The sequence below is a fragment of the Apostichopus japonicus genome, chromosome 9 (genome assembly GCF_037975245.1).
Source record: "Apostichopus japonicus isolate 1M-3 chromosome 9, ASM3797524v1, whole genome shotgun sequence".
Lineage (NCBI taxonomy): Eukaryota > Metazoa > Echinodermata > Holothuroidea > Aspidochirotida > Stichopodidae > Apostichopus > Apostichopus japonicus.
In genome coordinates this window covers 27,758,027-27,774,689 of record NC_092569.1, presented here as the reverse complement: position 1 = coordinate 27,774,689, position 16,663 = coordinate 27,758,027, and the positions used below count along the sequence as shown (strand labels likewise).

The 16,663-nt window shown below is 32.3% G+C and overlaps 2 protein-coding genes across 2 annotated transcripts in view; one reads left to right on the top strand and one right to left on the bottom strand.

Moving 5' to 3' along the window:
• Positions 1–16,663, bottom strand: part of LOC139974070 (retinol dehydrogenase 8-like) — an 81,395-nt gene that overhangs the window by 45,636 nt on the left and 19,096 nt on the right. The gene's annotated exons all lie outside the window — the stretch shown is intronic.
• LOC139974065 (uncharacterized) lies at positions 1,924–15,653 on the top strand. The gene is made up of 8 exons (XM_071980979.1): positions 1,924–2,058; positions 9,213–9,243; positions 10,134–10,306; positions 10,705–10,969; positions 11,333–11,541; positions 11,926–12,225; positions 12,465–12,732; positions 13,939–15,653. The coding sequence occupies exons 1-8, from the start codon at positions 1,987–1,989 to the stop codon at positions 14,445–14,447; spliced, it is 1,827 nt and encodes a 608-aa protein (XP_071837080.1). The 5' UTR covers positions 1,924–1,986; the 3' UTR covers positions 14,448–15,653.

The window sequence follows — 16,663 nt, the reverse complement described above, 5'->3', positions numbered from 1 at the left end:
TACTATATACATCTATATCATTCTGTGTAACTCACGGCATATATGCAGGTACAACCATTTGGCTGTTTCTTACTTCCAGTAATCATTTTAATCCAGTTTTTAACATTTTGTCTGACACAGTAAAGTTTAATTTGATCTCTTTTAGTAGGCTACTTCACTCTGATCCTCTGTCACCACATTGCGAATACAATCCTGTAATGACAACTAGGTCATATACCTCTACTAGGTTACGTGAGGAAAGGGGTATGCAAATGCTTCGACACAAGAACTCCGATTTCTTGGCACAGATAATAACGTCTGACAATTTGTCTGTGTATCATTGTAGTAAAGAATCCAGCCACGATTCGTCATCATTCAAGATGTATTTCCTTGTGATGTCATCATATCGAACACGTGGAACAGTGCTACGTGGCTCAATCACGTTATTTCATACGGTTAATACGTCCATCAGATTCCGTTCAGTATCGTAAGTTGCAGCCATGTTGTTAGTCATATAGAAGCTTGTACATACCAGCAAGGAAAATTGAAGGCATTACCTTGTAAATGACTGTTTAACGTTTTAGCAGTTAAGGTACTTTGAAATCATCATACATAACATGGAGTCAGTCAAATTGCATATAAAATGGGTAGTTCCTGGTCATGATAATTCATGGTGAATTGTATATTGGAGCAGTTTACTGCATGCGTGGTATTGTAACATATAATATACTCATATCTGGAAAACCAGCCGATACTCATAACTAGTCCACTAACTACCGTTGCTACCTGTAACACATGTTACCTTGTTACGAACACAAAGTAAAACATAATGATGCACGAATATGGGACATGAACAGTAGTAATATGTGTTACAGGTGGCACCAGAAGTTAATGTACTCGCCTTATGTTTGAAGTAGAGTAGGTACTGTACCGTTTGATTCCAGTTCACAACTCTCTTTAAATTACGCCAATTCGTTATGCCGAGAACGAAGATATGCAATGTTCCCTTATACCCATAGGCTATCTGATAGCATAAAACGACTAGATACGACTTCATTTTCTAATCGCGTGTTAAAATCTTGCACCCAATGGTTGGCACAGCAACTACTGTTATGTCCCACAACCGTGTATCAATTATTTTCAGTAATTACTACTTTGTGTTTAAAACATTTGTTACAGGACATGAATAGTAGTTAATGTACGAGCCATGAAAATCGGGTGGAAAAACAATATTATTGTTGTTGTTTTAATCAAATTATTGATGAATTTAACACCACAGTAATTAAGAACAAAACCACATCGTTAAATAGAAATACTCTATTCCGTGCTAGGCCAGCAGAAATAACTATTCCCGTGATTCGTCTAATATCCGAAAGGTGCTGTTTGATATCGATATCTCATTATTCCGAGCGATTTGGTGTTAAAGTATGTTAATACGTTGAGAGCGTGTTTTGCATGCATTAAGTCCTATATCAGTAAACGAAGAACAAACACGGTTCTTAGTGCTTATCATTTGCAGTTCCATATTCGACTTAATATATGTTAATTCGTAAACATATGTGGTAAGCTTTAGATAATGCAAATATAGTAATTTAATCCAGTAATGGTCAAAATACTGATAATTTGACATTTATTGTGTGAGATGTAAACAACCATTCTTATCCTGTTGTTGTGGTTGAATCGCGAGTTCTTAAAATCTAACTAACAATTCGAGATATAGGAGCTTCTAAGTAAACAAAGCACCAAAAGCACCATTACCTTGTTATAATAATGACACTTACATTATATACAGATGTCGATATGTGACACACTAGATTGCATTACATAGATTATGGATCTTAAATGTGACCGACTGATAAATAACGTGGTGTAATTGGACATCCGTACGTATGAAGGTCCCTCCTTGGGTAACGAATTCGCGTTCATTACTTATGTCACTCTCTCAGAAGGTCAGCAAGTATCTCCTTTATTTCTGCACCCTTTTTTTCTCTGTTTCATTTTGGATCAATGGCAGAACTCCGAAGCAAATGTATTTTCGTCTTTGCGGTGTTGCTGCTTTTAAACTCAAATGGTTTTCGGGTAAGTCTCTAAAATATTAATAAAATGAAATAATTTCTTCAATGTAAAATTGATTTTGTTTTACTTGTGTAATTTTTCACTGATTAACAATTTGGAACTCAGTATTTCATTAACTTCAGATTTAAAAACTTACCTTTTTTTCTACATATAAAATATAACAACGGTCTACCTGCGCTGACTTGTTACCCCGAGTATTTGTAGAAATATAACGATTCGTGAGCTATCCGCTCTATTCAAATCTAACTTTTTTGAAACTTAGATATTTTTTTGGGGGAATGTTTTGCATTATCGAGCATTATTCTGCACACAATTATCTCTCTGTATTACTTGATTGCATTTACTATCTTGCCCTTATATTTTCTTATGTGGCCCAAATATTTGTACTGTCCATTCTGTATCATTGTTGATACAAAATTATGAATTACATCGTTGACTTTTTTGAGAACCAAACAAACACGTAAATGGAAAATCTACAACATAGTTTAACTACGTAGTACATCTACCTTTTACATGTCTTTTTAGAGACCAAACTACTTAAAATCAACACGAATCCCTTGGATTAGAATTTTGAAACATACAAAAAACACATATATAATGAAATGTCTTAATGTATAACTTAAATATATCTCAAATTCACAAAATTCTGTTTTTAATACAACAAGTTTCTCGTCCATCTTGAGTGAAAGCCTAAACGGTCTTGTAACGAGAGCATAAGGGTTTCCAAACCCTACATATGATGAAGTATCCATTAACCTATGCTAACAAAAATAACGTTATGATAACTTGTGAAATAATGATATGTTTATCAAGAAAATACAGAATGAAGTGTAAAATCCGAACGTATCAAACAACTTACAATTTCAACAACGAAGTTATTTCTTCACAATGTAAATTTGTTTCGTCAAGTCATAAAACTATTCATATTTTCCGAATACAACATTTATCTCTCCGTCAAAATGAACGCCCAACTAGTATGATAAAATGGTAAAGTTCAGCCATTGATTTAAAAAAAAAAAATAACACATATGCATCGGGAAATGATAATTAAACTTTGAATAAGTTTAATATCTAAATTGCTGTATTTACAAAGTTATACTGATATGATCAATCTGTTGGATTTAGTATTCCGCAAAAAATAATTTCTTATACACAGAAGTTTAATATGTCAAAATTAAAGTATTGATAGGTTTTCGTGTACATAAAAATAGCAGCTTTACGCAAATTAACTAAATTATTTTTTTTTAATTTTTAAACGAGCTAAGAAAACCTCAGTATTGTAACAGTTCATCTAAGAGCAATGAAAACACTTTAAAATTGGCTTTTCACGAAATTGTTAATATGTTTAGTAATACAATTTATAACTGACAACAACTTGGATATTTGCTCGCTGGGCAGGTATCTGTAAATCATTACACAATTAACGCATTAATGTAACACACTCTTCGATTCAGGCAAGTACGTACGAATATATATTGATCAGTTCATCATAAAAATACCCAAGAGGAAATAGAATGTATCTTAAAATGATCAACAATAATTTTTTTGTCAAACATCCCCACAACACCTTATATTTGCTTCAGGTAATTTGGCAACCAATATTTAAAAGCCAAGTATCACCGTTTTATACTAGCATTATACTGAAATATCGTTTCCATTAGTGTACAAAAAGTTTATCTTAATAATTCTGTAGTTCATATTGAAACTTTTTTTTTTCATGACCAAGCAATGTCAATCTTAATATTCCTTCTTAAAACGTATTAACCTCCTAATTTCAATCGTTCCCTTAGTATTTTGCGGGTTAAGGTAACACTGTATGTTCTCCAATGATTTGTTTTCCCTCTGGCGGTCATAGCATCGCATTACACATGTATCTGTTAAAAATGTATTTGATTCGGTCATGTGCGTCAACCATAGGAATGATTTTTAACGCATGTCAATGTAATAATCATCAACTAAATGTGAATATTTAAATAGTCGACAAACATGTAAGAATTTTGCACGAAACTTTCCTTTAAGAAATTAGAGTACGACAATTATAGACTAAATGTTATGAAAAGTGATAGGAAATAAAGTATAAATAAAAAATAAAAAACAATGTGAAAAGTTTTAAGTTTTGACACTTTGACTGTAGTATCAGAAAGTGCGTCTACTAACCGACAATAAGAAAGAAAGATTCATGCCAAGAAAGTTTTTTTTTTTAAAAGTTTTACCAAAACAAAGTCAAGAAAAAGTAGAGCAGTAACACAGACTTGTTCATTAACATTACTCAATCATCCCAGACAAAAACATAAATAAATGTATATATCTTCTCGCTGTGCGTTTCCGTTGTAAAGTTCCTGATTCTGTTTTTTAAAAGAACAAAAACTGTAGAAATGTTGTCATTTATGATTCAGAACTATTTTCCCACGTTGTCGACAAGACAGGCTTGAAGCCATCATATCATCGTTTCTTCATGCAAAGTCTTTAATTAAAACTATTGAAAACTTTACCATAAAACACGTGATCACGTAGACAAGAACGGCTATTATTCAAAATCGTGTTGTTTTTATTGAGTCTAGACGAGGTTTTATTGCCAAGAATTTTCAAAATAGATATAAATTTACACAAACTCTATAAATTGTTTCACAAGAAGCCTAAACGGTCTTGTAACGAGAGCATATGGGTTTCAAAACCCTACATATTATTAAGTATCCATTAACCTACGCTAGGAAAAATGACTTTATGATTAACTTGTTAACCAATAATTTGTTAATCAAAGAAAATATCGCATGAAGCTTAAAATGAAAGTGTATAGAACAAGTAACAATATCATAAAACAACTTGTGAAGTTATTCCTTCACGATGACAATTTGTTCTGTCAATTCATAAAAAATGTTCACATTTTCCGAATACAAAATGTATCTCTCCGTCAAAATGACTGCCCAACTAGTATGATAAAATAGATCAATTCCAGCTTTTGATTTTTTAAAGAATAAATATGAAAATGATAAATAAACTTTTGAATCAGTTTAATATCCAATTTGCTATTTTTACAACTTTATACTGATATGATCAATCTGTTGGATTTAATATTCGAAAGAAGCATAATTCCTAATAAACAGACGTTTAATATGTGAACATAATGTATTGATGGGTTTTTCGTGGAAATAAAAATGGCAGCTTTACGCAGTGTAGCTTAAATGTTTTCTTTTTTTTTACAAAACGAGCCAAGAAAACCTCAGTATTGTAACAGTTTATGTGTGCAATATTTAACAATCAAGTTTATACTACAAAAACAGTACTAGATCATTTCAAAATTAGAGAATTCCAAGCACTTTTAAATTCTCGTTCACAAAAGTGTTAATATGTTAAGTATAACAATATATATATATATATATATATATATATATATAAATATATATATATAAATATATATATATATATATATATCTGACAACAACTTTCAAATTTGCCCTCTGGGCAGGTATCTTTAAAACATTACAGAATAGACGCATTTATGTAATACACTATTCAAAACAGGCACGTAGGCCTACGAACAAATGAATATTGATCAGTTCATCATGCAAATATACAAGAGGAAACGATTGTATCTTACAAGGATCAACAATTATTTGCCAAACATCCCCAACACACCTTATATATGATACAGGTAATTAGGCAACCGATATTTGTAAACCAAGTAACCCCTTTTTGTACTAGCTCAATACTGATACATCGTCTCTAATAGTTTTATGTACAAAATGTTTATCATAATAATTCTGTACTTTGTCTTTAAATTTTGTTTTTCATGACCAAGCAATGTCAATCTTAATATTCCTTCTTAAAATGTATCAACCTCTTAATTTCAATTGTTTCCCTTACGATTTTCCGGGTTAAGGTAACACTGATTGTTCTCCAATGTCTTATTTCCCTCTGGCGGTCATTGTATTGTATTACACATGCATCTGTTAATAATGTGTTCGATTCGGTCATGTGCGTTTATCATATGGATGATTTTGACGCATGTCAATGTAATATTCATCAACTAAATTTAGATATTCTAATATCCAACATATTTGTAAGAAGTTGCACGAAACACCGCATTAAAAATAAAAATAAAGTACGAAAATTATAACCTTAATGTTATGAAAAGTGATAAGAAATTAAGAATAAAGTATAATAAAAAAAGTTAATGTGAAACGTTGTTAGTTTTGAAATTTTGCATATAGCACCAGGAAGATCGTATACTAACCCACAATAATGAAAAAAGATTCATGCTAAGATTTTTTTTTTAATTGTACCAAACCAATGTCAAGAAAAATGAGAATAGTAAAACAGACTTGTTTATTAACATAACTCAATCATCCCAGACAAAACAATATATAAATACGTATGCCTTCTTGCTGTGCGTTCCCGTTGTAAAGTTCCTGATTCTGTTTTTTGAAAAGAACAAAACTGTAGAAATGTTATAATTTATGATTCAGAGCTTTTTTGCCACGTTGTCGAGAAGACAGGCTTGTATCCATCATTTCCTCGTTTCTTCCTTGCAAAGTCTATAATTTAAAAATATTGGAAATGTTACCATACAACACGTGATCACGTAGACAAGAACGGCTATTTTTCAAAACCGTGTTGTTTTGAGGAAATCTAGATGATGTTGATTGTCAAGAATTTTCAAAATGGATATAACTTTACAAAGTTATATTTGAAAGTTGATGTGTCTGTTGAACAGTTACCTGTCATTTCTTTTAAAGTTAACAGATATCGTTTACTTAGGCACTTCTATTTTTTCATAACTATTCTGACAAAAATAACGTTTTGAAGAAGAATTTTTGCACGACTGGTATATCATTAGCTTCTTCCCAACATACTTAATTGACGAATTATCGGATAATCTCAGCACATGTAGACCATGTAAGAGTTGTCGTGAACCAATGCACAAATAAAATACTAACTAATTCTAATATGTTATAATCAATAAGATAAATGTGATGTCTTACTGAATTAGACGGATCGTGCATTTCATGCAATATATCTGAATTATTTCCTCCTTCAACGTAGTGTCTTACTTTCATACAAAGCTTTGCGCGCAGGCGTCAAATGTCACTTCCTTTTATATCAAGAGAAGTAAAGAAAAATATGTGTCGTTATGATATTATGTGTTATCCTTGACTTAGGATACTTCAGAGAATTACGCCAACCATAGGTAAGAAAAAATATCCATGCACGTTCTGTTATGAACAAGGATGTGTTTTCATGGGAGCTGGGTTCACGGGGATGTTCTGGGGCGTTCAAGAATGGTTTCATGTCTTAAATAGATACAGTAAACGTAAAGTTGCCGAAAGAGTATCCGCTTTTGATGTGCACAAAGGGTAATCAAAAAAGTTTTCGTTATGGATACGCTAACTTGTATTTTGCTATACATGAGGTTTTTTTGAATGAGCGTGAATCGTCATTATTAGCATTTTTCGTAAAAAGTTTGCAATCGTTCCATCACATGTGCTTTAAAGATTTTCATCCTTATTGTTAGTTTAGCTTATTAATTTTAGATTAATTGAAAAAAAATAACTAGGAGGGAACTAAAGTTCCCATCAAGTATTAGGCTTTGCCCAAATATTTTTTATTCCGAACTTAAACTTGTTTTTTTTTGTAATTTCTAAAAATATAATGTATGATTTTAACCATGTTTTTGTAGGTTACAGATAACTCTGCATAATGTATGCACATTAAAAGCCTTAATTATTGCAAACGTTTTGAGTACAATATTTCTAGAAAGATCGACATATTTTCTATGATAAAGCAAAAAGTTGCTGTCGCAAAAGTTTGTTGGAGTTAACAACAAATGTCGTACTTACATGTTATACAGTTGTAACTTTCAGGCGAACGAATGTTCAGTAGCTGGGGCGTAAAACCTAAACGTGTTTTGTGATATTGAAGACAAAAAAATGTTGTTGATACTTGTCTAAGTCAATCAAGTAGCTTGTACGTACCACTAGGAGATCAAAGTTTACGGATCATGAATTTTCTTCATTTCTTTTCAAGAAGGACAGAATAAAGTGTCTCATTGTGAAAATATAATACAATTTGGTGAATATTTTAACTAGAATACGTTTGCTCATAGTTCAAGATTTCTGCAATAATTTAATTTGATTTTATTTAAATTTCCAAACAGAAAATGGTAAACTTTGAATTACATCGTTTCAGCATAATATATACCTTTTAATTAGTGGTAGCAGGTTACGGAAGCGTATGAGGGACACGAACACATTTCAAAACGTCATACATCCTAAAATCACCGTTTTTAAGAGATGTTCTTAGTATGCGAAAGGGTAAAAATGTAAAAATTACCGCTTTTGGTCAATATTATGCAACTTGGGAGCGTACTAAACAACTTTGGCGGTTATCAAGGGTTTTTTATATTGATAAAAGCTTAACTATATCAATTATTTTTGTTTATAATTCACAACACACCTGCATTGAACAACATTCATTACTGCCAAAAAAATATTATGCTGGAAAATGTACAATCGGAAATGCTGATGTTTGTACTCTTAATTTTCTTTCAATAGTATATTGTAAGTTTTCTTTTCGCTTTCTCAGATAATATGTCATTCACATTTTGATTAGTATACTGCACAGGGAATTATTACCCTCATCTGCTTATCGTTGTTATGATCCTTTTATTAAGTTAGTGTATGGTGACTTATGTTTGTTTTATGTATAGTAATGAGAATAAGAAGACATATGATCATATTTTCAATTAATGAAAGTTATTCAATAAAACCTACTTTTAATATTAGCTATGCTTATCATCAGTAAAATCAATGTTAAATAAATATTAAGATTGCGAAATATTCTAGTACTGCTTAGAATTTAGATTGTGAAATTTTCTTTCCGTTCTTATTACCTTTTTCTATAATAATTTACAAGTTGGAAATTGTTCATTTATTTGAATCAAAAGCGAAATCAGATTTTATTTTAATGAGCTATAAAATTATGTTCTGTATATTTAAACTTAAAATCATAGGATCTGTTAAAGTGAAGGTGTAATAGATTGGCGTATGTCCTGTATTTTGTGATACATTGCTCTTCTTACAACCTTCTTAACTCGATATTGTTTCTATATAATGTATTTTAATTAATCGTACATTCCCTACAATTTTTTGTTACCTCAGATATCGTCAAGCACAAGAGTCAACGATTCAAGTAAGTTTTCGTTCTGTAAGGGTAACGGTTAATATAAACTACCGAGAACTAACCAATTAACAGAAATTTGTTATCTAAATAATAGTTCGGAAAAAGTTTAATTTAGAAAGGAACCATCTAGATGTATATACTTCATATGTGGTACTTTCTCCTATTTCAATTTGTAACATAAATAATGACTTACAATTCTCAATAATTTCCTTGTACTGTGTATTGAAGTAGTTTTAGCGCTGATTGGGGTAAATTGTAGATACTCAGCGATAATAAAACCGAAAGAAATACAAGTCATTAGTCAATGTTTATTTCAAGCAATTAAGAAGTTCCGATTATATGTATATATACTTGTTAGTCATTTGTGCAAAGTTAGTTGGCCTGACCCTTCGATCCTAGCAGGATCTTCTTCAGAGGCTAAATGGCAAGTAACAGTAACAGAAGGGATAAAACACACATTTTGTTTATATCTTGTATACTGCAGACTCGTTCAATAATTGAGCACTTACAAATCTCAGGTCAGTGCTGATGAACGTTAGATTGTTATAAGGTGAAAATAGATCCAAAGCATACCCTCATGTTGAGGAAAGCTATTACTAATCACGCTTGCTTCTGTGACCATGGTGATCAAGGTAGTTCTTTGCGTTTATATTTTTATTTCAAAAAGATATACTTGCTTATATTAGCCTCCATGAATATTAGCCGAAAATGATTGAATACATTTTCTTATGGTTCATAGTAGTTACCACGTCATGTTAACTGTGTAGTTTAAACAAATCTATTGCAATGTAGCATATATATTATATTTGTCTTGAAATCAAAAGTTTACATATGGGACTCTATCTGCAACAGTTTTACGATTTGTTCTCATCTTCTTCTTTACATTATCTTGGTCCTAGATTTGCAGTATTTTCTATTCCAAACTCCGGAGTATCCAAGGGATTGTCATGAAGTACTTAACCAATGCTCTTCTACCAACGCCAAATCCGGTGTATACCTGATAAAACCTGACCAGTACCCGGAACCATTTCAGACATACTGTGATCATAACACTACATCTGGAGGTTGGACAGTAAGTAATATATTTCAAGATGTGAACACTTACAATCTCAGACGTTACTCTCCAAGATACACTTTGTAGAACACATTGACATTTTCAATCCATTTTTAATGTACAGTGTGTCGGATGATATACCTTGTTCGATGTATGAATATTTGAAGCCTAATATCGGAAACAAAGCTCCCAGAGTAATTACATTGAATTTTAATACGATTAGACAACTTATTGTATGTGCACACCCATGGTAGTGATCTTGATATGTATAAAGATAAGATATAACGCAACATCACAGATGTGTTCTATCTTATTCGTATTTCTTGATGTGAGCCGCAACTTTTGGCTATATGGTTTAGTTCATAAGATAATAAAATTTATCCGTTAGTTGTCTACGTATCTTTTGAATTCTTCAGGTCATACAACGACGTGTTGATGGATCCATCGGCTTTAATCGAACCTGGGACGAATACAAAAACGGAATTGGTTTCTTAGGCAGTGAATTTCTGATTGGTAATGAAAAGTTATCTCACTTGATAAACCAAAAGAGGTACCAGCTGCGCATCGAGCTAGAGAATTATGCAGGCCAGTCATATTACTTGACATACGACAACTTTCGCATCGCCGATGAATGGGGGAATTTTTCTATAACAAGTCTTGGTGTTGTCGAAGGAATAACAGGTTAGACTTTTATTCAATTATTTTTTTCCATATCTTTGTACTCAAAACGGAAATTGAAGAATGCTTAAAAAAAAGGTTTCAATGGAGGAAATAACTATCATACACAACTATATTTATTGATTCCCATAGTCGAATACTTGATAATGTAATATTATTTTGTATGTGTGACATAAATGAGTATCAGTTGAATGAGCCTTAACAATACAAAATCCGGCTTAGATTTGATCCTATTTTAACAATCAGTAAATGTTCCGAGCGCCCATAGCATTACAATGGTAACACGATTCGCTAATAAATTAATGTCATAACAGTGAGTTAACACTTCAAGCTAAGATTAACTTGTTGTGGTTTCAATTTCCCCAGATTTCCCCATCACCTGGTGCTCATCCAACAAGGATAATTATGACAATACATGTGAAAGAACTTGTGAAAGTCCGAATGATTGTGTCATACTGGATCCAGCGGATCCAGAGAGATGTCTTTGTCCAGAAAACCACATGATTCTTGGAGACAGCTGCATACCTCAAGAGCAATGTGGCTGTTACGTTCAAGGGGAAGGCGTCGTATTAGCAGTAAGTTTATTTGATGCCGTTCACAAGTCTTAATATATTACATGAAAAGTACACTATAACATAAAATCTTGGATTTGAATTGATTGACCTTACTTTTTATTTTATCTGATATTAATTATCATGATTATTGATGATATTAATTTTCACTTCCATTCCGGTTTTATGTGTTCTTGCAAAAGTCTTCTAATTGAGACCTAGCAAAATACAAGGCATCCAAAGCAATTACATCCAGAATGATGAACTTTACCTAACATATTTAAAACGCACACGACCATTTAATAGTAGAAATTCAGTTGTATTCAGAGAGCAATACCAAGCGTTGAACCGAATGAACATTGATTTTACTTTCACTAGAAAATGTCGTTTAACATTTATCATTTCCAGGAAGGTGAATCATACATTAATTCTGACTGTTCCTTACGGATAACTTGCAACAGTAACGTACATACAAGTGAGAGTTACAGTTGTAGCGCAGACGCAACCTGCGAGGAGCGGAATGATGTCCGTAGATGTTACTGTAACGAATGGTTCGAAGGCGATGGTCTTACATGTACCCGCAGTGGACCGAGAGACTGTTCTGATCTTTACGCAGCAAACAGAAGAAATAACGGAAAATATACTATTTATCCCGCTGAAAGCTCTGGTTTTGAAGTTTATTGTAAAATGTCTAGTGGTGGTTGGACAGTAAGTTTTAACTATTAAAAAAACAGAACTTTACCATGTTAAATGTGTATTTTCTCATATAACAAGACTTCTTAGACTAACATTTAAATTATTTGATTAAATTGATCCATTTTCCTATCACTTTAATCCAATCGGATATTGACCTTCACCAGTTAATTTCTCTAAATTATTGTAGTACAAATGAGATATTTCATATATTACTCACATCCAATCGATAAACTCTTTGATTCTCATTCTAGATTTTACAACGACGTACAGGTAGCTCCGTCAACTTTTATCGAAACTGGAATGAGTACAAAAACGGTTTTGGAATTCCCACAGGAGACCATTGGATTGGCAACGACAAAATATACAATTTGACAAAACAAACAAACAAAAACTACCAACTTCTAATAGAAAAGACAAACACGGAAGGATCAACATACCACAGCCGTTATTCATCTTTCAGAATCAGTAACGAGGGAGATAAATACCGACTGTCATTGAGTGGCTACAATGGAAACGCTGGTATGTATTGTGTTAAATGTCAATCATACGCAGACTTGTAGTCATTGCGTAATCTCACTCTAGCATAACTGCGTGTAGTCTTAATCACATTACATGGTTTGTACTCGTACATATACTCAGGTCATGTTATATAGATAGTGTAGATACTAATGTAGACCTCGTGCTTACAGTCTCAAACTCATTGTTTATTGAACACTTGCTTAACATTTTAGCACGTGTTCGTATAATTATATATCGTAACATCATAATATATCTTATCAACTAAATTCCTATATAGTTTTGCGTCTAATTTCTCGCTTCAGCATTCAGAGTTTTTCAATCTTAGACAAGAAAAGGCTTAATAACTAATCTGGAAACCTTATAAATTTCATTAAATATGACTTAACCGTTTTCAAAAGAGAAACAAATTAACTTTCATTAGACCATTGAATATTCGTTTATGGAATTATTAAGAGGCCTATCATATTAAAATTATAATAGAACATATCAAATAATTCGGAAGTTTTTGTGAGAGATCAGTTGAGAAAATCGTACGTGTTACATTTCCAAATAGCATTACCCGCCTTATTTCTTATATGTATGAATGTATAATCAGAATATAGTTAAATAATTTTTTGTCATTATCAAATGGATGTTAACACGTCAGATGATAGATAAGAACGTTTCACAAAAGATGGTAGTGACAAAGATGAGAAGATCCAACACTTTACATATTTTCCCTCTTATTTGGAAACCTAGTAGTTTAAAAATCAAAACTATGCTTTTATTTGGCAGAACTTGAGTTATTAGCTGTTAACATTTTTACTCATCTCACATGTACCTTTAAAACGCTTTATTATATAATATTCGTCGCAAAGGTGAAAGAGTATCATAAAGTTTACTATTTATCCCAAATATGTATTAGTTAATAATGAACGATGTATGAACTAAGGTTCCCAGACAAATCGTCAACATTGGAACCTCTCCAGAAAAACTGGAAAAATTGACACCTATCTTCAATTAGTAAACTGCGAAAAGAAAGCTCAAGAGCTTCTATATGAACCTAAAATAATAGTCAAGCCCAAACATGAACTAACACAACAACAAACGCAATAACAACCGAAAATTACAGAAAACTAACCCACGGTAGTTTAATAACGTCCAGTATGCAAATAAGAAGACTTGACAAAATTTAACTTCATTAAGTATTTGCTTATTTCTATCCAGGTAATAACGCAATGGGAGCAAATTCAGGGTATCGATTTAGTACGCACGATCAAGACAATGATGAATCGAGTAACTTCGACTGCGCAGAAAAACATCGAGGTGGCTGGTGGTATCCAGATGATAGTAATACGGGCTCTACCAGCAACTGTTACTCATTCAGCAATCGCGTAGCTACAGGTGACTACGAGTACTCTGACTGTATCTGTCATGATTATTGTTATTATTATTATTATTGTTATTATTATTGTCCTTCTAGCCGTCCACATCAGAAATGCTATAATTGTGAAGGCTGTACTGGTTATTATTATTATTGTAATTATTATTATTATAAAAGGATATGCTGCGCAAACAAAAACCCGGCATATGAGACAACTTTCTATTCCTGCGGGTACTCCAATCTGAATGGTGAATACTCGTCCAACGATTACCGCGGTATCTTCTGGAAGAATCTTCACGGTTCTGATTGCGGTATCACAACGACAACAATGAAAATTCGTTCAGTTCAATGATCAAAATAGTAAGGTAAAGTCTTCAAGATAACAATGATATGAAACGGTTGGCGAAATACTTACATATATTAAATAAGAAGGAAATGTCGAAGCTTTGGAAGGTTTGTGTATTTGGAAGATGAAAGTGAATGAAAGGTACACTAATGAACCGATGAACATTTTATAGTTATTACGTACAGTATCCTTAACATTGATCTGTTTTGCACAAGTACTACTTCCAAGACATTAATATGTATTAAGGGACAAAACCAAGTGATGGTGAACTATATATCTCATGTAACTCGATGACTTCTGTAATTGCATTGAACTTGGAATGTATTTGTTAAAACGCCATCTTAAATAATGGCACTAGGAATGATATCAAATAAATTACAATAAAAGTACCTGAAAAGAAAGCACCAGTATGATGACTAGTATTATTTTCTTCAAATGCTGCCATTCTGTTGTATAGAAGCAGCTAATGGCAACGTAGGAACGACATCATAAACGTTTCTATATGCTTTCTGAGTTATTTAGTTAGTATGTCTGACGAGCAGTTCTTCCAGTAGACTCCTTAGTAAAAGCTACTCTTATAGTCAGAAAGAACACAACCAACCGAAACCAACTAATATATTCCATCCTTATTCCCGAATTACTTTCCTTACAGTGAAACAATTAGGTCATGTATTATCGTTCTATAACTAAAGAAGCGTTTACATTCACACAAAGTTGATCATATATATAATGAGTTATTTGTCAAAGGTTTATACTCAACCAGTCTCAGTAACTTTGTCATTAGTCTACATAACTTTCTTTTTCTCTTACTCATCTCCATGTAAGAATACGATGTAGCTTTTATACATCTCATTTGCGAGTTTTAGTTCATGAATAAATTCAAGCAATATCTAAATAAGAAGTATAGGAGTAAACCTTGGTTATTAGTAAATAGAAAGAACAATTGTTAGAAAACATCAAAAAAGAAAGGCTGAAAGAGTGGACAGATTATAGCAAAGGCTCTAATACCTACATGTTTCATTAACATCACCCCATCCGCTTTCCTCCAATTAGACCACCTAAACTGTGACTAGAATATTTGCTTTAAATATCATAGCTTTGTGTTCACTTATGGACGACAATTACTACAACGAAAAAGATGAGATTAAAAAACCGACTGTAGTTCATCCCTTAATATTTGAGAAATGTCAAACATTAAGAGCAAGATAAACGGACTCGACGTATTATCCTTTTCAATGCCGTCACATTATTTTTCTTTCGTACAGACAGGATTGTTAACATTGACTTTAGGTCACTCATAAACATGTTTATTGTTTTTTATTGTAGTAATTCTACTTAAGACGGCAGATAAATTTCGGAAAGATTCACATTCACACGGGTCGTATCTTCATCTTCAAAGAACAAGATGTGATACGTTTCCATTTAAGTAGATTTATTTAGTATACTTTACCGGTCGGGACAATTTTTCATAATCCTTAACCCCCACGTATCAGCCCACGGGAGCAAATTTATAACAACCTAAATATGTTCCGACAAAGTATTCTTATTGGATTAATGATGAAAATTAATATTGACGGATATTGCTAACAGTTACTAGAAAATATATTGTTCAATATACGCTTATCAATGCTATAAATAAATATTTCAGAAAGATATGTGAAGATTCTCCCGCAATGCATGTACTCTTCAAAATCGAGTTTAGGGGCTCCTCCAATTATGACGACAGACACTCAATTTTGTAACCATATAGTAATCGTACTTCAAAAATTCGGAGAATGTTCCAACAAACGTACTTTTACTCTGGTCGTAGTACGGAATGCCATACGTATAAAAAATGTCCAAAACAATATAAGCATCTCCAAATAGGAGTATGTCCTAGTTTATATAGGTATGTCGAAACTAATATGTCCAAAAATAAAATGAGTATGTCCAAAATAATATGAGATTGTCGAAAAATTAGATGAACATGTCGAATGTAACTGCTAATATCATATTTGTAGAGAACATTTTAGCGTTTGAATTCACGCCATTTGTTGCAAAATGTCCAAAATAATATAAGCATGTCCAAAATAATAGGAGTATGTCCAAATTTATATCAATATATCAAAACTAATGTAAGTATGTTCAAAAATTATACGAGAATGTCGAAAAGAGTGTCGAAAAACTAATACAAAAGTATCGAGCGTATTGTAATGAATATTTAGGCGTTGGAAGTTACGAAA

Excerpts from the sequence above, each read along its gene's own strand:
- LOC139974065 (XM_071980979.1), top strand. The coding sequence starts at position 1,987 with ATGGCAGAACTCCGAAGCAAATGTATTTTCGTCTTTGCGGTGTTGCTG. Across the intron at positions 2,059-9,212 it reads TAAACTCAAATGGTTTTCGG|ATATCGTCAAGCACAAGAGT; the intron begins GTAAGTCTCTAA and ends TTGTTACCTCAG. Across the intron at positions 10,970-11,332 it reads TGTTGTCGAAGGAATAACAG|ATTTCCCCATCACCTGGTGC; the intron begins GTTAGACTTTTA and ends CAATTTCCCCAG.